The 22704-nt window shown below is 39.6% G+C and overlaps 1 protein-coding gene across 3 annotated transcripts in view; it reads right to left on the bottom strand.

The window, feature by feature from the left end:
* Positions 1–22704, bottom strand: part of MATCAP2 (microtubule associated tyrosine carboxypeptidase 2) — an 86639-nt gene that overhangs the window by 29490 nt on the left and 34445 nt on the right. For 2 of the 3 annotated variants that reach the window (XM_070787845.1, XM_070787846.1), the window contains one exon: positions 15640–16346. The exons of the other annotated variant lie outside the window; for it this stretch is intronic. In XM_070787845.1, coding sequence (XP_070643946.1) covers positions 15640–16071 — 432 coding nt within the window. In that variant the 5' untranslated portion in view covers positions 16072–16346. The remainder of the gene's footprint in view (positions 1–15639; positions 16347–22704) is intronic. 3 annotated transcript variants of the gene reach the window in all.

Raw genomic sequence — 22704 nt, 5'->3', positions numbered from 1 at the left:
TCCCCCTAGAGCTCAGAGAATCAATATCTATACCACTTTGGGAATCAAACTTTCATACACCCTCACATGGTTAATATGTTTAACAGGCAATAAATTTCATGTCAAAATCTCTCTTCTCCATTAATATCATTTAAGTTAATCAGAAAACTACATCTCCCAATATTATTTGGTGGGAGATTCAAACAAACATCAGGGAATTCCCCAATCATCACTTTCAGTTTGCCATTCAGAATATCCCTTTCCTATCTTCAAATATATCTCTACCATTTCTTTAACTTCCAATAACATTCAAGTATTAAAAGAAAAAAAGTTCAAGTTAATTTAACCAATTTAAAACATAAATCATATATCTAATTAAAGATTTTTCACCTCCCCTAGGCAGGGCCTGGTCTGGGACCTAAAGAACTTTCACTAGGAAAGGAAGGCATAATCAGTGATTTGAGTCCTCCCCATCTGTCCCCCATTTCCCTTCAGCATATTGAATATTCAGTACTTTTAATATATTCTGTGGCTCAGCGGGTTAAAGAATCTGCCTGCAAATGTCGGTGACCCTGGAGACGTGGTTTTGATCCCTGGGTTGGGAAGATCCCCCTGAAGTAGGAAATGGCAACCCACTCCAGTATTCTTGCCTGGAAAATGCCCTGGACAGAGGAGCCTGGTGGTCTACAGTCCATGGGGTCACAGAGAGTTGGACATGACTGAGTGACTGTGCTTTCTGTGTACTGAATATACTCAGTATATGGAAGAAGGAGTGAACAATTCCTGTATAACTGGTTCAGCTGTGGTCCTTCTCCCTTGACTATAATGCTATGGCAGGCCTTTTACAGAAGGTGCCTCCACTGCACAGCTAACTGACCAAGCTCCAACAGAATCTATGCAAGACCCCCCCTGAGGTGGACCACTACCAAAACAACTTTTACGAAATTTAAAAGTACAACAGACCTTCATCAAAAAACAAGAAAAAATCTCAAGGAAACAACCTAACCTGGCACGTAAAAGAAAAAGACAAATATACAAAACCTAGAGTCAGCAGAAGGAAGGAAATAATCAAGATTAGGGAGGGCTTCCCTGGTGGCTCAGATAGTAAAGAATCTGCCTGCGATGCGGGATACCCAGATTTGTTCCCTGGGTCAGGAGGATCCCCCGGAGAAAGGAATGGCAACCTGCTCCAGTATCCTCGCCTGGAGAATCTCATGGACAGAGGAGCCTGGTGGGCTACAGTCCATGAGGTCACAAAGAGTTGGACATGACTGACTAACACTTTCTTTCAAAATTCTAAAGGGAGGGGATAATGAGCTTTTAATAACAATGATAATAATGATAACCCCTCCTTCCTAGAAAATCCTTATCATTCAGGTAGCCCTTGCACTGGAAAACCAAGGCAACTTGACATGACTGAGCAACTGACACTTTCACTGTCTTCACACTCCCTGGTGGCTCAGTGGTGAAGAGTCTTCCTGCCAATGTGGGAGATGTGAGTTCAATTCCTAGTCTGAGGAGATCCCACATGCCTTGGAGCTAAGCCCGTGCATCACAACTATTGAACTTGTGCTCCAGAACCTGGGAACTGCAATTGTTGAGCCCACATGCCTCAACTCCTGAAGCCCACACTCTGCAGAGCCTGTGCTCTACAACAAAAGAAGCCACCACAATGAGAAGCCCACGCACAGTGCAGGCCCCACCTGCCACAACCAGAGAAAAGCCTGAGTGGCAATGAAGACCCAGCACAGCCAAAATAAATAAAATTTTAAAAAATAAATATTAGGAAGGAAATAAAATAGATTTTAAAAACAATAGAAAAACAATAGAAAAACAAAAACAAGAGCTGATTCTTTAAAAGGGTAAACAAAATTAACCTCTAGCCAGGTTCACCAAGAAGAAATGAGAGAGTACCCAAACAAAATAAGAAATGAAAAAGGAGAAATCTTGAGTGATACTACAGAAATACAAAAAACCATAAAAGAATACTCTGAACAATTACATGTCAACAAATTTGACAACCTAGAAGAAATGGACAACTTTCTAGAAATGTACAGCCTGTGAAAACTGAATCAAGAAAAAGATAATTTGAAGAGATGGATCACTAGACGTGAAATAGAATCTGTAATCATAAAAAAAAAAAAATGATTCCTACAAATCAAGTCCAGGACCAGATGACTTCACAGATGAAGTCTACCAATCATACAAAGAAGAACTAATACCAGTTCTTCTCAAACTCTTCCAAAAGACTGAAGTGGAGGGAACAGTCCCAAAGACATTCTATGAGGCCACCATCACCCTAAACCAAGACCAAAAACACCACCAAAAAAGAAAATTACAAGCCAGTATCTTCAATAAATATAGATGCAAAACTTCTCAACAAAATATTAGCAACCAAATCCCAACAACACATAAAAAAAGATCACACACCATGACCAAGTGGGATTCATCCCCAATTCACAAGGATGGTTCAGCATACACAAAATCAACCACGTTATACCACGTTAACAAAAGTCAAAAAACACATGTATCTCAATAGATGTAGAAAAAGAACTTAACAAAATTCAACATCCATTTATGATTAAAAACTCTTACCAAAGCAGGAACAAAGGGAACATATCTCAACATAATAAAGTCATTTATGACAAACCCACAGATAATATAATACTCAACAGTGAAAAGCTAAAAGTCTTCCCACTAAAATCTGGAACAAGTTAAGGATGCCCACTCTCACCACTTCCGTTCAACATAGTATTGGAGGTCCTAGCAGCAATCGGACAAGAAAATGCAGGAAAAGGTATCCAAATTGGAAAGGAAAAGATAAAATTGTCACTATATGCAGATGACATGATACCATAAATAGAAAACCCTAAGGACTCCACATAAAAACTAGGCAAGACGTTCTCTGACATAAATCATACCAATATTTTCTTAGGTTAGTCTCCCAAGGAAATTGAAACAAAAGCAAAAATAAACAAATGGGACATAATCAAACTTACAAGCTTTTGCACAGTAAAGAAAACCATTTTTTAAAAAATGAAAAGATAACTTATGGAAGAAAAATTTGCAAATGATGCAACAGACAAAGTTGTAATCTTAAGATATATAAATAATATCTCATACAACTCAACAACAAAAACCCAATCGAAAAATGGGCAGATGACCTTAATAGACATTTCCCCAAAGAAGACATACAGATGGCCAGCAGGCACATAAAAAGATGCTCAACACCACTACTTATTAGAGAAAAGCAAATCAAAACTACAATGAGGTACCACCTCACACTGGTCAGAATGGTCATCATTTAAAAGTCTACAAATAACAAATGTTAGAGAGGGTATGAAGAAAAGGGAACCCTCCTATGCTGTTGGTGGGAATGTAAGTTGGTTCAGCCCCCGAGGAAAGAAGTATGGAGGTTCCTCAGAAAACTAAAAATAGAATTACCACATGATCCAGCAATCCCACTCCTGGGAATATAACTGGACAAAACTATAATACAAAAAGATACATGCACCCCTATGTTCATAGCAGCACGGTTCACAATAGCCAAAATATGGAAACAACCTAAATGTCCATCAACAGATGAATGGATAAAGATGGTGTGGTACATATATACAATGGAATACTACTGGGGCATAAAAAAGAATAATAATGTCATTTGTAGCAACATGGAAACAACTAGACTATCATACTAAGTGAAGTAAGTCAGAAAGAGAAAGACAAATAGCATATGGTGGTAGTGGTTTAGTCGCTAAGTTATGTCTGACTCTCTGGCCCCATGGACTACAGCCTGCCAGGCTCCTCTGTCCATGGGATTTCTCAGGCAAGAATACTGGAGTGGGTTGCCATTTCCTTCTCCAGGGGATCTTCCTGACCCAGAGACTGAACCCACGTCACCTGCATTGCAGGCAGTCGCAGGTTCTTTAGCACTGAGCCATGTGGAAAGCCCCATATTACATGATATCACTTATATGTGGAATCTAAAATGTAGCACAAATGAACCTATCTATAGAAGAGAAACAGACTCAGAGAAAACAGACTTGGGCTTGCCAAGGGGGAAGAAGGGAGAGAGAGGAAGGACCAGGAGTTTCAAGAAATGGTGCTGAGATAACTGCATATAAATAAAAGAATAAAATCGGACCCCTGCTGCTGCTGCTGCTGCTGCTGCTAAATCGCTTCAGTCGTGTCCAACTCTGTGTGACCCCATAGACGGCAGCCACCAGGCTCCCCCGTCCCTGGGATTCTCCAGGCAAGAACAGTGGAGTGGGCTGCCATTTCCTTCTCCAAATGTATATACAAAAATTAACTCCAAATGTATCAAAGACATAAATGTTAGAGCTACACACAAAACTCTTAGAAGAAAGCACAGGCACACACTTCATGACCTTGTATTAGGCAGTGGTTTCTTAGATATGACACCAAAACATCAACGAACAAAACAGGTAAGTTGGACTTCATCCAAATTAAAAGCTTTTATGCTTCAAAGGTCACCATCAAGAAAGCAGAAAGACAACGCACAGAATGGGAGAAAAGTTTACAAATTTCGTATCTGAAAAGTGACATATCTAAAATATAGTAAGAATTCCTATAACTCAATAATAAAAATACAAATAATCCAATTAAAAAATGGGCAAAAGATACAAACACAGTTATCCAAAGAAGATATACAAATGACCAATAAGCTCAGGAAAAGATGCTCAACACCATTAGTCATCAGAGAAATACAAATTAAAACTACAATGATATATCACTTCACACCCACTAGAATAGCTGTAAAAATAAAAACGAGTTGACAAAAAACGAAGAAAAGAGTTGACGATGATGTGGAGAAACTGAAAATCATATACTGTTGGTGGGAATGTAAAATGGTGCAGTCATTTTGGAAAAGTTTTCCTTAAAAGGTTAGACACAGAGTTCCCATATGACCCATTATATATGATCTCTGATCTCCTACCATATGACCAACTACCATATAATCTACTATTAATACTAGGTATATACCCAAGATGACCAAGAACATGTTCACCAAAAATCTGGACACAAATGTTCATAGCAGCATTGTTCATAACAGCCAAAAAGTGGAAACAATCTAAATATCTATCAAATGATGAATGGACTAATACAATGTAATATATATATGGAGTATTATCCAATAATAAAAAGTACTGAAACATGCTATGATATAAATTAATCTTGAAAACATGCTAAACATGCTAAGTAAATGAAGCCAGTCAAAATGAACCATATATTGTATGACTCATTTATCTGTAATGTCTGGAACAGTTAAATCCATAAAAAGAAAAATAGATTGATGGTTGTCTAAGGCTGGGTGGGGGTGAGAGTGTTGGCAAGAAATGGTGAGTCACTTCTAATGAGTACAGGGTTTCCTTTTTCAGGTGATAAAATGTTCTCAAATTTGATAGTGATAATGACTACATAATCCTAAGCATACTGACAATCACTTAACTGTACACTTTAGATGGATTAACTACATGGCATGTCAATTATATCTTCATAAAGCCATCATTTAAAAAACAAATAGTAATCAAACAGCACAGTATAATATTTAAACCACTAATTCAGAAAATGAAAAATCTCTGTACAAAACTTACAGCACTATCTTGTATGATACAGCAAACTTTCTGAAAAATCTCAACACTCTGTTGAATGACCTACTTTTGGTTTACTTTCTGATTCTGTTGCTGTTTAGCAATTTGGAAATCTCACCATCAGTCAAAAGCCACTTAAACAGTCATGTGCTAAAAACCTATTTCCCTTTTCAAATGCAGCTGTCACTCAATGAAAAGCTATATACAACAGGGACACTAACACAATATAAGCCTTGATGACACTGTGCAAAGACTAGAAGTCAAAAGATCTGGTTTTATGCTGGTGCCCTACCTTTTACTGACTGCGTGATCTTAGGTCTGTCATTTCACCTTTCAGATTTAGTTTCTTCAATAGCAAAATGGAGATGAAAATCTCTGCCCTACTTACCTAATAGGGTTGGTGTGAGGATGAAATTAGAGATAGACACAGAGAGCAGAAGAGGAGAGGGAGAGAAAGAGAAAGAGAACTTGTTTTGTAATCTATTTCCCAAATGACTGTGGGTTTCCCAGGTGGCTAAGTAGTCAAGAATCTGTCTGCTGACGTGGGTTTGATCCCTGGGTCTAGAAGATTTCCTGGGGGAGGAAATGGCAACCCACTCCAGTATTCTTGCCTGGGAAATTCCATGGACAGAGGGGCCTGGCAGGCTACAATCAATGAGGCCCCAAAAGAATAGGACACAGCTTAGAGACTAAACAACAGAGGAAATAGAAGAGCATCCTTATATACCAATGTTTTTAAAAACACTAAGCTGTCCCCCCAAAGAAACATACGTGCCCAATGAACTTGACCCCGAGTCACAAATTTGGATCTACTGTTTGTAGAGTATTTCATTGAAGTTCTAGCATACCATTAATAACATCTTGTATTCATTCATCTTTAAGGTTACTTTCTTTCTGCCAATCCCTGCTTTTATGTTTATATTTTACAATCTTTTAGAATCTAATTCCAAGCCTGACCATTAGACTGACAGAGATTATACTGAAATTTACATAGTTTAATAATTCTCTGTTGGATGTATGAATAAAATTTTGTGAAAACACAGGAAGGTAAACTAAAGTGGGGCCCTAGAGGAAACAGACGATATTCCAGGTAAAGGGGGAGAATATTGTCAAAAGCATACACAAAGCAACGAAAGTGAAATACAGAGCTTTTAGGCTAGACAGGCACCAGGAAACTCATTTATTTAGTGCCAGGAACTAAACGAGATTTTCAATCTAAATGAGATTTTCAATCTAAATGAGATTTTGATTTTGAGATTTTCAATCTCTGTCAGATTCTGGGAACAGCTGAAATAAATAAAACACACTTTTATAAAAGAGGTTAGTCTTGTGGTCAAGGTAAAAAAAGAAACTTAAGGATGATAACAGAGTGATACATTTCATGACAGACAATCTGCACAAGGTGCTGTGGGAGTACAGCGTTGACTTTGGAAACCTAAGCATGAGCTAGATCAGGAAACATGAAAGACCTGCAGGCCATGGTAAAAGTTTTGGACTTTATCCTGAATTATGAGGAGCTCTAAAGTTTTGCAGGAAGGAAAGTGACACAATCAGATTTGACACTTAGACACTGACAGTAGTGTGGAGAGCAAAAGAAACCGCATTTGCCAATAACTCAGTTTTCTGTAAAACAGATTTTATTATAATCTGGTCGCAGTTTAACAAAGAAAAATGTTTCGATAAATTATATTCTACATATGCAGAATCCCGGAAATAGATCCGAGACACTGAGTCTGCCTTAAATAAAGCAATGAGTGAAAGAACATACAGGACAAAGAAAACCGTCACCTACAGCCTTCCCCTCAATCCCCTTCTGCCCCTTCTGTCTTCAGGGTTAAGGGTAGTTTGGATGTATACAATGTTAAGTGGGAGAGTGAGAGGGTAAATGCTACCAAGAGAAGATATTTGTAAACAGTACAAATTAGTACTGCAAACTCTTCTTTCACTACCTACAAGGAAGAAGTAGATATTCAAGCTGTTTTGGAGAAAAGAATTTGTTAAGATAAGAACCTGAGATTGCAGGTTAGGCAAGTTTTCAAAGGCACATCAATGAAGTGTTGTTTCAATGAGTCATCAAGGTCATACCTTCTTCCAAGGACACACAATCTGATTGGGGTGTTTCCGTCTCTGTAAGAAAATCTTCCTTGATATTAGGTTAAGAAATGACCTTACATCTCCAATCTAATACACAAAACTACTATGAGAGGTACTAAACTCTAATCTTTTAACTTTAATGAATCTGGAAAAAGGCTTGTGATTTGCTCAGCAAAAAACTGTGTCACCTAAGGAGAAGTATAGTTTAAAGAAGGCTTGCTTTTCCCTCCCCCTTTATTGTCTGGACAACTTGAGGTCTACCAACACAAAATACCTTAATACTAGTACAATTAAAACATGGCCTCAAAGAAATTTTATATCAAGACATATTATCATCAGTGAAGGTATTTGATTTCCAATGGTGTTATTTCTACCAAAAAAGGAAAACGAACACTTGTTTTAGAACACAATGTGATTTTATGTATTATGCATGCATTTTAATCTAACAATAAATTACCTATTCCATTTTCACTATAAACTCCAAAAGCAAGGCATTTCCTGAGGACCACATTTAAAAATCTTTATGTTACACTATCACTGGCCTCAAAACAAAGCTTATGTATAATAGATCTGGTCAACTGGAGGTGGCAAACTGGCAACCCAAGGGATGACTGTGGCCCACAAACGGGTTTTCATTGGTTTGAACAACTTGTTTTTTTCTTTAAATTAGTTGTCAACATTTACAAATTGGAAGACTTTGTATAAAATTCAAGTTATCTATCTTCTCTTACAATTTCTGAGGATATGATACACTAGACCCAAACTGTAGCCCAACTGCTATCTGGTTTCCAGTTGCCTACAGTGCCCAGACAACTCCCTGCAATCATTTATGATCCCTGCTCAGATCCTACACATGTGACCCTAGCTGTATAAAGTCTGCTAACCAGGAAGAAAAAAAATCAGAATTTATTTCCTAGCATAATGAAGTTGGGCTTCCTTGATAGCTCAGTTGGTAAAGGATCCGCCTGCAATGCAGGAGACCCCAGTTTGATTCCTGGGTTGGGAAGTGAACTGTAGAATGAATAGGCTACCTACCCCAGTATTCTTGGGCTTCCCTTGTGGCTCAGCCGGTAAAGAATCTGCCTGCAATGCAGGAGACCTGGGTCTGATCTCTGGGTTGGGAAGATCCCCTGGAGAAGGGAAAGGCTACCCACTCCAGTATTCTGGCCTAGAGAATTCCATGGACTGTATAGTCCATGGGGTGAGTTGCAAAGAGTCGGACACGACTGAGCAACTTTCACTTCACTTCATAATGAAGTTGGTCCATCGAGATACTTACTTTGAATATTTGAACTCTATAAATGAAAATGCAATGCTATGCCACAGAATGTTAAGCATTATGTTATTCCAATGCAGGAAAAAAGTCAGAATTCTTTTCTCTAAATACCTCTGAGATTTTATGATAACTCTATCAAGCTACCTTTGATAGCATAGACCATTAACTTTCATTTACTTCAAGAAATATATTTAGGATACTCTAATTACATAAGCAGAACAGCTTTTTTTTTTCCAGTTAGGCAGATGTAGAATATATTAATACCAAGTAATATCCTAACTCTTAAATAATATGGTTATGATGGAAGAGGTCTTTTTGAGAGACATCAAATACCTTTAAAAAATCAACTTTCTTGCAGCTCGCTTTCTCAACTGGTACTGTTTCACTCGTGGACACAGCTTTTTATAAGAATTCAAGTTTATGTCACTCTTAATGTTTTATCACTACTAAGACAATATGCCTGCACTTGGTAATACTATGACTTTGTACTCAGTCTCCAAGCTGTTGGAACCCCTGTCTGCTCTGAGGTATACAGTTCCTTTCCTGATGACTACTCTCCTTTCCAGAAGGTGCCTTGTCTGTGCTTTCCCCTCAAGATGCTGCTGGACTTCTGGTGACAAGAGCTAATTTTACAATCCAATAATGTTAAGTATAATACCTTCCTACCAAGTTTCAGGTTCTCACATTTAAAATTTTTGCCCCCATACTACATACTCATGTAAACATGGTTGCCAGTCAGTAAGGTATTTACATTTTCCTATATTAAAGCTACATTGTGAAGTTTAATGTAAAATTCACATGAATTTAATATAAAATATAGATTTGCTCACACCCTGATTTCCTTGGTTATTCTCTTCCCATTTCTGCTGTTAGGCTACTTTCTCAGTAACCTTAGTTTAAAAAGCATTCTTTAGAATTGTCAAGCTGAACACACATTGTAGAAAGAACTGCACTGAAATGGTTTTTTCCACTAGGTTTTGCAGAGAAACAAATCCCACTTACTTGTAAAGTTAATTTCAGCAAACCAAAATATTTGCCAGTTATGGGTTGAGTTAATAAAGCACTGATATCTGAAGTAAAAGAATCTTCAGTTAACAGCAGGCAGAAGCTGAGCTTTTCTGTGATTAACACATGATGTGGAAAGATAGTTAAACATTTTAACAAAACGCATGACACAACTGAATACATAATGACATGAAATGGAATCTTTAAGTGATTAGCCATAGTATTTTGTGGGCTGGAACTTAGGTGTGTGGTCCTAGAAAGGGCTCTCAAGGATCACTGAGTCTATTCCCCTCAATATATACATGAGGAAAATGAAGCAGACACTGCAATGTTTACATGAGTATATAGTATGGGTGCAAAAATTAGAAACAGAAACATTCTGCACCACAGTGTACAAGAAAAACTTGAGAGATCAGGTCTACCTCTCTCCTATAGAGCAAGAGTCCTAAAAATCAATAAGTCAAAGAATACTTTTTTAAAGAAGGCAATCCTTCAATTTCTTAATTACATTTATATGTCTAATAAACCTCTTACTTAAGACAGTGATTCTTATAAATAGCTATAAGATCCATTTCACTATTGGCTAAGAGGGTTATGTTTCAAAATACTGAAAAGATTAACATTTATGGAGTGCTCTGATATGCTAAGATGAAAAAAGACATTTTACTGTATGTTTTTTACATCATTTTTTTACAAATATATCTACACATTTCTTCTAGTAATTACAAGTCCTTACCATCTGTTCTTCATTCATACTGCTGCTGCTGCTGCTGCTAAGTCGCTTCAGTCCTGTCCGACTCTGTGCGACCCCATAGACGGCAGCCCACCAGGCTCCACCGTCCCTGGGATTCTCCAGGCAAGAACACTGGAGTGGGTTGCCATTTCCTTCTCCAATGCGTGAAAGTGAAAAGTGAAAGGGAAGTCGCTCAGCCATGTCCGACTCTTCGAGACCCCATGGACTGCAGCCTACCAGGCTCCTCCGTCCATGGGATTTTCCAGGCAAGGGTACTGGAGTGGGGTGCCATACTTAATCCCCCACCCCATCTTTCCTAACTGCGTCTTCTCCTCCAGAGGTTAAAAGGTAAGATCCCTGGAACCAAATTGAAGGTTTCAAAGAGTTTTCTTCTTTATAAATCACTTTAGGGGATTATTTTCACTTAGATGGTGGATGTTAAACATCATTTCCTTCTACAACCTCCACTTCCACTAATATGGATAATCAAAAACCAATTGTATTTGCAAATAACAACTGTTTGTGGCTTTTTCTGTTGCTGTGTTTTCTACTTACTATGGCTAATGTAGCACCATCACAGCAGGAAAGTTAAGATGACTGCCTTGATGAGAACTATTCAAGAAGGAGGGAGCAGGGAATAATCTTGCCATTTTAGCCAATCCATACCAATGTTTCCTTCCATTAATATGGATAATCAAAAATTGATTGTGTTTGCAAATAACAATTATTTTGAAAAATGTAATGCCTCAGGAATAGGAAAACAATTACTACTTCACTGAAGACATTTTGAAAGTTCAATTATTTTGTTTCAATTGAAAATAACTTAAATTTTATTTTAACCCTCTTGTCAATTCTCAGTTGTGTATAGAAAGGAAACAGAAGAAATGCAATTAGGACAGTGGTCAACAGATAAAAGGTATATATTGTGGGAGCTGCAGAATCCCATGGACAGAGGAGCCTGGCGAACTACAGTCCTTAGGGCCATGACAAGTCAGACACAACTGAAGCGACTTAGCACACACGCATGTGGGAGCTGGAATGGATGTTTCTGCTTTTTCCCTGGCAGAGCCAAGGGGCATAGGGAGGGAAGTCAGTCATCTACAATGCTATGACTGCCTTGGGGCACTCTGTACTTGCTTCTTTCAATTTACTCAGTTTACAGTCTAGGCACCCAGGTTTAACCTTGCTATTCTTTCCAAGGCACTAAATGACGATATATTATGGAGTTGAGACTGCAGCTGTAGCTGGAAGATGGGGATGGGTGCCAAAACAGCAGAAGGTAAACACTCATCTTAAAGCTTCCAAAAAGCAGCAACTAATAATCACTCTTTCTTCACAGGTGAGCCCAAGCTCAGCTTGTAAATAGCATCCCCTGAAACTGTGCCATACAATGGTCCTTTACAAAGCTGTAAGAAGCCAGACCTTATTAACTCACCAGGAGTCTCAAACTGACAATGACTATAACCCACAGAGATGTTTTACTTGAGCAATACTGAGATTTTTTTTTTAGTATTGAGTTTTGTATTCTTCTTTTTCTAAAATCTGAATGTAAATGCCCTAAAAAAAAAAAATTAACCCAAGCCCATTTCTTATATCCTAACCCCATTTCTTATATCCTGTAAAGTCTGTAGGAAACCAGAAGTAGCCTCAAAAGAATCCTTTCATAATGAAGTCATAGGATGCAATTAACTTCTCCAGCAACTGAGTTGTAAAGAACATGTAAAGATTGGTCTACTGATGAAACTGATTACACACTCAATGCCCGAGATTTTTTATCATAGGCTAGTCACATAAGTACCCCTATGCCTAGCAAATCTAAAATTCCAGGCTCCTGAAAGGAAAAGAGGTATTCCATAAAACATACTGTTTGTACAATGAGGCATGGCAAGCTCCTCTTATCACTTAGGGAAAGTTTATTTCAGTATAGGAAACTGTTCAACAGTCAAGTTCCCAGACACTAGGCTCCAATTAATCTTGCAACCAAGGCTTTCTAAGGATGGTAGTCTCAGGCCTGTTCTCTTAACTCCTCTTACATATCTTTACCATTCCTTCCTTGACAGCCAGCGGGGTAGCCTCAGCCCAGGGTCTTTCCCCAACACCCCAAAGCCTTCCTTCTCCCCCCATTTTCCAATCACTGATGATCCCCACTGCTCCAGCTTTACTAACAAGAACATAATTCAAACTTTAATTTACAAGCCAAACAAAAGTTAACTTATTTTGCCTATGTTATTAACTATCACTCGACCAATCAGGGCTTCCAGCTAGCAGGATACTAGCCATGATCTACAATGAGATATGATTCCAGTTAGAGTGGAAAATCAGTGACTTACGCTACCCACTGGCTTTCATAAAAACATATAATTTTCATTTGACTGCTGGAAATACTGCCAAGGATTCCTATCACTGCCCTGAAGACCCTTCCCATCTTGTTCAACAACACGCTGGCTCTGAAGCCATTATGGATTTGATACCTAGGTTTTCCAGGATAGTCAGCCACAAAGAAGTAAGGTAGAATGTACTGGCTGCCAGGTCACTGCTCAAATGTGCCACTAAGGCTTTACTTCTGATTCACTGATGAGGAGACACCTGACCCTGCATAGTTTTCAGCATTTCCTCATCCCAGATCCCTTCTTCAGCACCAGGAAGTACTGCGCTCTTTCCTGCAAAGGTCCACAACCTCAGAAAACAGACATTCTCAGCTTCTGACCCCCAAGGGTTGAGGAGCTAAGACTCACAATGGCTGCCAGCAAGAGGCTAAGCAGGGTTCAGCAGGCTCCACGTGGAGTTATTTTCAAGTCCTGCAGCCCATGCTAGATGCTCTGAACTACCTAAAGGGCCTGAGGACCTCCTGAGGAACCTACTGCCTAGACTAGAAAAAAACTTGAGTCCTGGAACTCCTTGACATTGACAGCGCAACCAATTAGGAACGAATCGAACCTGGGCACGACCTTGGTTCCACTATGGTAGACGTATCTGGCCTGCATTTACTATTGCTCTGCCAATCTGTGCACTAAAAAGGACCACAGTCACTGTCCAACAACAATACAGATTGCCTGCCTTGGAAAGATCCAGATCATGATACTTACAAGACTACCAGCTATGGGTTGGCAAGGCCTCAAGGGTGGAGGCCAGAGACCAGTGGGCTAGTTGGCCATCCTGACCCCTCTGAGGAGCACAATTCTAAGTCCTGAAACTAGCCCTGAAGCTGATGCTTTAACTTCACAGCTGGGAAGGGGAAGGATATATCAAGTCAGAATTCATTCAGATGCTAAGTAGGAACTTAAGCATATTTTATGGAGGCCCTGTTCTGATGAATCTCCTTTATTTGATTAAAGTGGTTTGAAGTACATTTGGCTTTTGTTGTGATCATTCTCCCAAACGGTGGCATTTGAAGTATTTAATACCAGCCAGCTAGGATTGCTGGTCCTATTTAGAAGTCTCAAATGACCCAAGCATAAAAAGTTGAAATTGGGCTAAAATAAAGATTGTAGGGCCAGAAACCAACCACTGTCAATTCTCAATCTTTGGAGCTGCTGATGCTTCCTAACTCCCATCCAAGGGCATGAAAGAGCATTCATTTTGACCTAATGGTGGGAAATCCCTTTACCAACTGGTAGGGCTTGCAGTAAGACTCCAAATTAAAGAATACTGATAAAGAAATCTCAGCCATCTCTTTTAGCATTAAGGGGGAAAAACCACAAATAGCATTTTTATATTACTGTCAATTTTAAGGGAATGTAATACACACCACTGTATATAAAACAGATAACTAATAAAGACCTACTGCATAGCACAGGGATCTCTGCTCAGTACTCTATAATAACCTATATGGGAAAAGAATCTAGAAGAGAGTGGATTCATGTATAACAGATGTACTTTTCTGTACACCTGAAACAATACTGTAAATCAACTATACTCCAATTAAAAAGGCAGGGGGGCGGTGCACTTTCCTGAGCAACTAAAAGAAAAAGCTTTAAAAGACTGGTCAGATTTCATATAATCTATAACAAACAATAAAAAAATTTGCTGGCCACAAGTCCAAAGAACTTGCACTGCAGCAAAATGCTAAAACAGGGCATCCGCTAAAGATAAATGGAATCACGCGGCTTCATGGAGCCTACAGATTTTCAACCAGTAATGAAGCCAAGTTGAACCTAATGCATTATAAAAACCCTATACAAAGTTAATTTAACCAAATGTAGTCTGCTTTTAAGATCTTAGCTCTATGCCCTGAAGGTAAATATCAGCCAATTTCTCCTCAAAAACTTAAGCAGATTTTGAAGTTCATAAGACCTTAACACACAAAACTATGTGCTAAATATCTAAATTGAGCAATTGGAAAGAGATGCTTTTATTATCATCTGCATCATGATTTGTGAACCCTGAAGGTAGTTTTAAAAATTCCATTATTTTCTTTTTTAAGTGAATACTGAAATAGTTATTTGATGATTGTTAAAAATTTCAGTAAAGCATTAAAAAGTACTTTGGCAAGTTTCAAGCCTCAGTCCCCAAAATGCCATTTGGGGCCTAAGCAAGCTGTGAATGTAATACAACAGGGAGAACCAGAAATATGCATGCTCCATCTAACGCATTCAAAATCAAAAAGAAAACACAAACACTTGTATGTGGATTTATGAAAGAGCCACAAGTCTGTAAATCCCAAATGAAACCTTAGAGTCAGAATCTGAAGTTTTTTCCTAATATAGTTGCTTCCTGACACAATGTTTACATAGTAGATTCTTTATAAATTTTGATTAGAGCGAAGTAATTTAAATATGGGTTGACACTCACCTAGAGATTTCTTGTCACATATTTATGTATCCTAGATGGGAGATAACTATAAATAATTGGAGTATTTTAGAACTTTTTTGGCTTTTTAAATGACGGCAAATAATTGTTTTCACTACATAAAGTGAAATCACACGACGGAAGCAGCATTTTACCTGCTTAAGAAATCGATCAGATGCATTGCTGTGCTTGGCCAATACGCTTGGCAGAGAGGGATTAGCATACTCAAACTGAGGATTGTAGGTGTAGTCGGACTTGAAGAACCTCAGTTTTTCTTTCTCCAAGTTGGTGGGCTTTATAGCAGTCAGTATACAAAATTTCTTTCCAGAAAAATCATCTCCTTTTTCAAAACTTCTCGACAGCAGAGGCTGTGGCTTTGGCTTTGGCTTTGGCAATGTGGAGAAAAGGTGTCGCTTCACTCTTCTTTCATTTTTGGGTTTAGGTGGCAGTACTATGGGGTTTCCTGTAACAGAGATATCATGCGTAAACTTTACAGGACTTGACACTGACCCAGTGACAAACACAGCAGGCTGCCTTTCTAGGCAGTACCAAGTACTACTGCTCATCACAGGCACTGGGGCTTTCATCTTGCGAAGATCTTTACTACGCGAAGAGCTAGGAGATTTGCTGGGTTTTCTACATCTTTTGGAGCCGGTGGAGGAAGGCTGTTTTTGTGAATGATGCTTTTTCTCCTCTTTGCTCTGTAGTAAGACATTGTAACTACTGGTTCCAGTTGTGAAAATGTCCTTCAGTATTGCAGGAGATAAATGTGAAATGCTTCTTTTGCTGTCAATGATCAAGGACGCTTCTGCATTTAGAATGGACTTCTTAGCAAGCTCTTGCTCAGGCCAGTGAAGCTTTTCTGTGTTAATAAAATCAAAACAAAAGAAATAACAAAGATGCCAGATGAAGCAAATTGCTTATTATATAAAAAGCATTCTGAAGGGTCTTTAAACTTTTATAATTTTGCAACAATCTTTGGAAAACACATTTTAAATATTAAAATAATATATTATTAAATTTTGGTCAGGCTAGACATGGTCACTTTTATAAGAATGTATATACAACAAATTAGCTGTAAAAATCCTTAGCGTCAAACCATTTAGATGATCAAAGTTTATTATAGATATGAGATAATAATATACAAATAATCTGAATACTCAATTCTACCAAAGCATGTAGATTTCATAGAAAGGATATACTTTAATGGTATTATCAATATCAAAGTAAAATCCAAGACACTTTCAAAGCCAATAGAATCTTGAAATCTGACACTATATATAAAGATAGCCACAGTAAAAGAAGGACAATACTCTCTTATCTATATCAAAAACATTTTAAATTAAATAAATAAGTATACATTCAAGCATGTTTTAGTAATATCACTGAATATTAATTAGTTTCTTTTCTTAATTTCTAAATATAGGTTAAGGTAGGACTTCCCTGGTGGCTCAGCAGTAAAGAATCCATCTGCAATGCAGGAGGCGTGGGTTCGATCCCTGCATCTGGAAGATCCCCTCGAAGAAGGAAATGGCAATCCACTCCAGTATTCTTGCCTGGGAAATCCCATGGACAGAGGAGCCTGGCAGGCTGCAGTCCATGGAGTCGCAAAGAGATGGACATGACTTAGCAACTATACAACACAGGTTAACATTAAACAAAATCAAATTTTTTCTTGCCAAGTCTTTTAAAAACATAATTACTACATAGGATGTGCATGCAAGGTAAGTCGCTTCAGTCATGTCCAACTCTGTGCAACCACATGGACTGCAGCCTGCCAGGCTCCTCTATCCATGGGATTTTCCAGGCAAGAATACTGGAGTAGGTTGCTGTGCCCTCCTTCAGGGGACCTTCCTGACCCAGGGATTGAACCTGTGTCTCTTACGTCTACCCTGTATTGGCAGAGGATTCTTTATCACTAGCGCCACCAGGGAAGCCCACTATGTACGATATCTCATACACGGAGAGGTCAGTTTTGCCTTTCTCCTCCATGGATCACAGCCTTGCTGTGGCAAAAGGGCTTGCACAGCTCACTGAAGCTATGAGCCATGCTATGCAGGGCCACCCAAAACAGACAAGTCGTAGTGAAGAGTTCTGACGAAATGTGGTCCACTGGAGGAGAAAATGGCAACCCACTCCAGTATTTTTGCCTGGAGAACTTCATGGACAGTATGAAAAGGCAAAAAGATACAAAACTGGAAGATGAGCACCCCAGGTTGGAAGGTGTTCAATATGCTACTAGGGAAGAGCTGAGGGCAAAAAAAAAAGCCAGTAAGAATGTAGTGGCTGGGCCAAAACAGGAACAATACTCAGCTGTGGTTGTGTCTGGTGGTGAAAATAATGTCCAATACTATAAATAATACTGCATAGGAACATGAAATGTAAGGTCCATGAATTAAGGTAAATTGGACGTGATCAAGCAGGAGATGGCAAGACTGAACACTGGCATCTTAGGAGTCAATGAACTAAAATGGATGACGGGAGAATTTAATTCAGGTGACTATTATATTTACTACTGTGGGCAAGAATCCCTTAGAAGAAATGGAGTAGCCCGCAAAGTCAATAAGAGTCCAAAATGCAGTACTTGGGTGCAATCTCAAAAATGACAGCATGATCTCAGTTCATTTCCTGGGCAAACCATTCAACATCACAGTAATCCAAGTCTATGCCCCAACCACTAATGCCGAAGAAGCTGAAGTTGACTACTTCTATAAAGACCTACAACACCTTATAGAGTTAACACCAAAAACGGTATCATTTTCACCACAGGGGACTGGAATGCAAAAGTAGGAAGTCAAAAGATACCTGGAATAACAGGCAAGTTATTGGACTTGGGAGTACAAAATGAAGCAGGGCAAAGGCTAACAGTTCTGTCAAGAGAACAACCCAAGAGATAACTCTGCACATCGAAATCACCAAATGGGAAATACTGAAATCAGATTGATTATATTCTTTGCAGCCAAAGATGGAGATGCTCTACACAGTCAGCAAAAACAAGACCGGAAGCTGATCATGAGCTCCTTATTGCAAAATTCAGGCTTATATTGAAGAAAGTAGGGAAACCCACTAGGCCATTCAGGTATGACCTAATCAAATCCCTTATGATTATGCAGTGGATGTGACAAATAGATTCAAGGGATTAGATGTGGTGGACAGAGTACCTGAAGAACTATGGACGGAGGTTCATAACATTGTACAGAAGGTGGTGACCAAAACCATCCTGAAGACAAAGTAATGAAAGAAGGCAAGGTGATTGTCTGAGGAGGCTGAGGAAAGAAGAGACGTGAAAGGCAAGGGAGAAAGGAAAAGATATATCCAACTCAATGCAGAGTTCCAGAGAATAGCAAGGAGTGATAAGAAGGACTTCTTAAATGAAAAATGCAAAGAAAGAAGGAAAACAATAGAATGGGAAAGACTAGAAATCTCAAGAAAATTGGAGATATCAAGGGAACATTTCAATCAAGGATCAGTTCAGTTCAGTCGCTCAGTCGTGTCCGACTCTTTACGACTCCATGAATCGCAGCACACCAGGCCTTCCTGTCCATCACCAACTCCTGGAGTTCATTCAGACTCACATCCATCGAGTCAGTGATGCCATCCAGCCATCTCATCCTCTGTCGTCCCCTTCTCCTCCTGCCCGCAATCCCTCCCAGCATCAGTGTCTTTTCCAAGGAGTCAACTCTTCGCATGAGGTGGCCAAAGTACTGGAGTTTCAGCTTTAGCATCATTCCTTCCAAAGAAATCGCAGGGCTGATCTCCTTCAGAATGGACTGGTTGGATCTCCTTGCAGTCCAAGGGACTCTCAAGAGTCTTCTCCAACACCACAGCTCAAAAGCATCAATTCTTCGGCACTCAGCTTTCTTCACAGTCCAATTCTCTCATCCATACATGACCACTGGAAAAACTGTTGCCTTGACTAGACGGACCTTTGTTGACAAAGTAATGTCTCTGCTTTTGAATATGCTATCTAGGTTGGTCATAACTTTCCTTCCAAGGAGTAAGCGTCTTTTAATTTCATGGCTGCAATCACCATCTGCAGTGATAGTGGAGCCCCCCAAAATAAAGTCTGACACTGTTTCCACTGTTTCCCCATCTATTTCCCATGAAGTGATGGGACCAGATGCCATGATCTTTGTTTTCTGAATGTTGAGTTTTAAGCCAACTTTTTCACTCTCCTCTTTCACCTTCATCAAGAGGCTTTTTTAGTTCCTCTTCACTTTCTGCCATAACCTCATATCTGAGGTTATTGATATTTCTCCCAGCAATCTTGATTCCAGCTTGTGCTTCTTCCAGCCCAGCATTTTTCATGATGTACTCTGCATAGAAGTTAAATAAGCAGGGTGACAATATACAGCCTTGACGTACTCCTTTTCCTATTTGGAACCAGTCTGTTGTTCCATGTCCAGTTGTAACTGTTGCTTCCTGACCTGCATACAAATTTCTCAAGAGGCAGGTCAGGTGGTCTGGTATTCCCATCTCTTGAAGAATTTTCCACAGTTTATTGTGATCCACACAGTCAAAGGCTTTGGCATAGTCAATAAAGCAGACATAGATGTTTTTCTGGAACTCTTGCCTTTTCGATGATCCAGCAGATGTTGGCAATTTGATCTCTGGTTCATCTGCCTTTTCTAAAACCAGCTTGAACATCTGGAAGTTCACAGTTTGTGTATTGCTGAAGCCTGGCTTGGAGAATTTTGAGCATTACTTTACTAGCGTGTGAGATGAGTGCAATTGTGCAATAATTTGAGTATTCTTTGGCATTGCCTTTCTTTGGGATTGGAATAAAAACTGACCTTTCCCAGTCCTGTGGCCACTGCTGAGTTTTCCAAATTTGCTGGCATATTGAGTACAAGCAATCAAGGATAGGCATGATAAAGAACATAAACAGTAAGCCCCTATCAGAAAAGATTAAGAAGAGGCGGCCAGAATACACAGAAGAACTATAGGGTTTTAATGACCCAGATAACCACAATGTTATGGTCACTCACCTAGAGCCAGACATCCTAGAGTATGAAGTCAAGTGGGCCTTAGGAAGCGTTACTGCTAACAAAGATGATGGAATTTCAGCTGAGTTATTTAAAACCCTAAAAGATGATGCTATTAAAGTGTTGTATACAATATGTCAGCAAATTCAAAAAACTGAGCAGTGGCCACAGGACTGGAAAAGGTCAGTTTTCATTCCAATCCCAAAAAAGGGCAATGCCAAAGAATGTTCAAACTACCATACAATTGCACTCATTTCACATGCTAGTAAGGTTATGCTCAAAATCCTTCAAGCTAGGCTTGTGTTGTGTGCTTAGTCACTCAATCATATCTGACTCTTTCTGACCCCCATAGACTGCAGCCCACCAGGCACCTCTGTCCATGGGGATTCTCCAGGCAAGAATACTGGAGTGGGTTGCCATGCCCTTCTACAGGGGATCTTCCAAACCCAGGGATCGAACCCAGGTCTCCCACATTGCAGGAGGATTCTTTACCAACTGAGCCACTCAGTTCAGTTCAGTTCAGTCGCTCAGTCGTGTCTGACTCTTTGCAACCCCATGAATTGCAGCACGCCAGGCCTCTCTGTCCATCACCAACTCCCGGAGTTCACTCAAACTCAGTCCATCGAGTCGGTGATGCCATCCAGCCATCTCATCCTCTGTCATCCCCTTCTCCTCCTGCCCCCAATCCCTCCCAGCATCAGGGTCTTTTCCAGTGAGTCAACTCTTCGCATGAGGTGGCCAAAGTACTGGAGTTTCAGCTTTAGCATTGTTCCTTCCAAAGAACTGAGCCACTAGGGAAGCCTTAAGCAGCACTTATACCAAAAGCTTCCAGATGTACATGCTGGGTTTCAAACAGGCAGAGGAATGAGAGATCAAATTGCCAACACTCGTTGGATCATGGAGAAAGCAAGGGAATTTCAGAAAAACATCTCCTTCATTGACTACACTAAAACTTTTGACTGCGTAGATCACAACAAACTGGAAAATTCTTAGAGACTGGAATACCAGACCACCTTAGCTATTTCCTGAGAAACCTATACGTGGGTCAAGAAGCAACTGTTAGAATCTTACATGGAACAACTGACTGGTTCCAATATGGGAAAGGAGTACAATAAGGCTATGTATTGTCTCCCTGCTATTTAACTTGTATGCGGAGTATATCACGCAAAATGGTGGGCTGGATGAATCACAAGCTGGAATACAGACTGCAGGGAGAAATATCAACAACCTCAGATATGCAGATGACACCACCTTAATAGCAGAAAGCAAAGAGGAATTAAAGAGCCTCTTGATGAAGGTGAAAGAGGAGAGCAGAGTGCACTCTTTCATTCCACAAATACAGGAGTATTGCTAATAGGTACATGAATCTGAAAAACATCTGTATAATTACATCGTTCTTGTCTTCGCATAGCCTCCAATATGGCTCTGAAGGTAAGGCAGTTCTATGAAGATTTGAGTACTAATATGAGGTAGTTCGAAGAAGGCAATGGCACCCCACTCCAGTACTCTTGCCTGGAAAATCCCATGGATGGAGGAGCCTGGAAGGCTGCAGTCCATGGGGTCGCTAGGAGTCGGACACGACTGAGCGACTTCACTTTCTCTTTTCACTCTCATGAATTGGAGAAGGAAATGGCAACCCACTCCAGTGTTCTTGCCTGGAGAATCCCAGGGACGGGGGAGCCTGGTGGGCTGCCGTCTATGGGGTCGCACAGAGTCGGACACGACTGAAGTGACTAGCAGCAGCAGCAGCAGCATGAGGTAGTATAAGCTTAAATATGAAAAACAAAAGGTACAGATAATAATGTAGAATTCAGAGAAGGAAGAGAGCAATGTGAAGAGAAACACTTGAGGAGAATTCAGCTGAACCCTTTAAGAGCTTTCACATTCAATTAACTGACCAAGTGTTCCAGTTTGTCTTAAATTCTCTTATTTGAATTCCTATCAGACCACGTCTGCCTATAAAACCTTTTCTAAATCCTTTCTGCTAATGTGATACATGATTCTCTCAAACAGCTCTCTTTTGCAAGTCTCGTGGATCCTTACACCTCTAGTCCTCAACCTCTGGCTCCTACTATGGAGGCAATTTCAATGCTAGCTGACTTGGACAGCTGCTTTCCTTGCCAAGAAAGACAATCCATTAATTCCATTTTTAAAAAAACTTTATCTACATAGATCTGTCACTCATTCATTCAAGATTAGACATTCAGGGATCCTTTCTATAATAAATAGTAATAA

Source organism: Bos indicus, chromosome 4 (assembly GCF_029378745.1).
Source record: "Bos indicus isolate NIAB-ARS_2022 breed Sahiwal x Tharparkar chromosome 4, NIAB-ARS_B.indTharparkar_mat_pri_1.0, whole genome shotgun sequence".
Classification (NCBI taxonomy): Eukaryota; Metazoa; Chordata; class Mammalia; order Artiodactyla; family Bovidae; genus Bos; species Bos indicus.
This window is presented reverse-complemented; position numbering and strand designations above follow the sequence as displayed.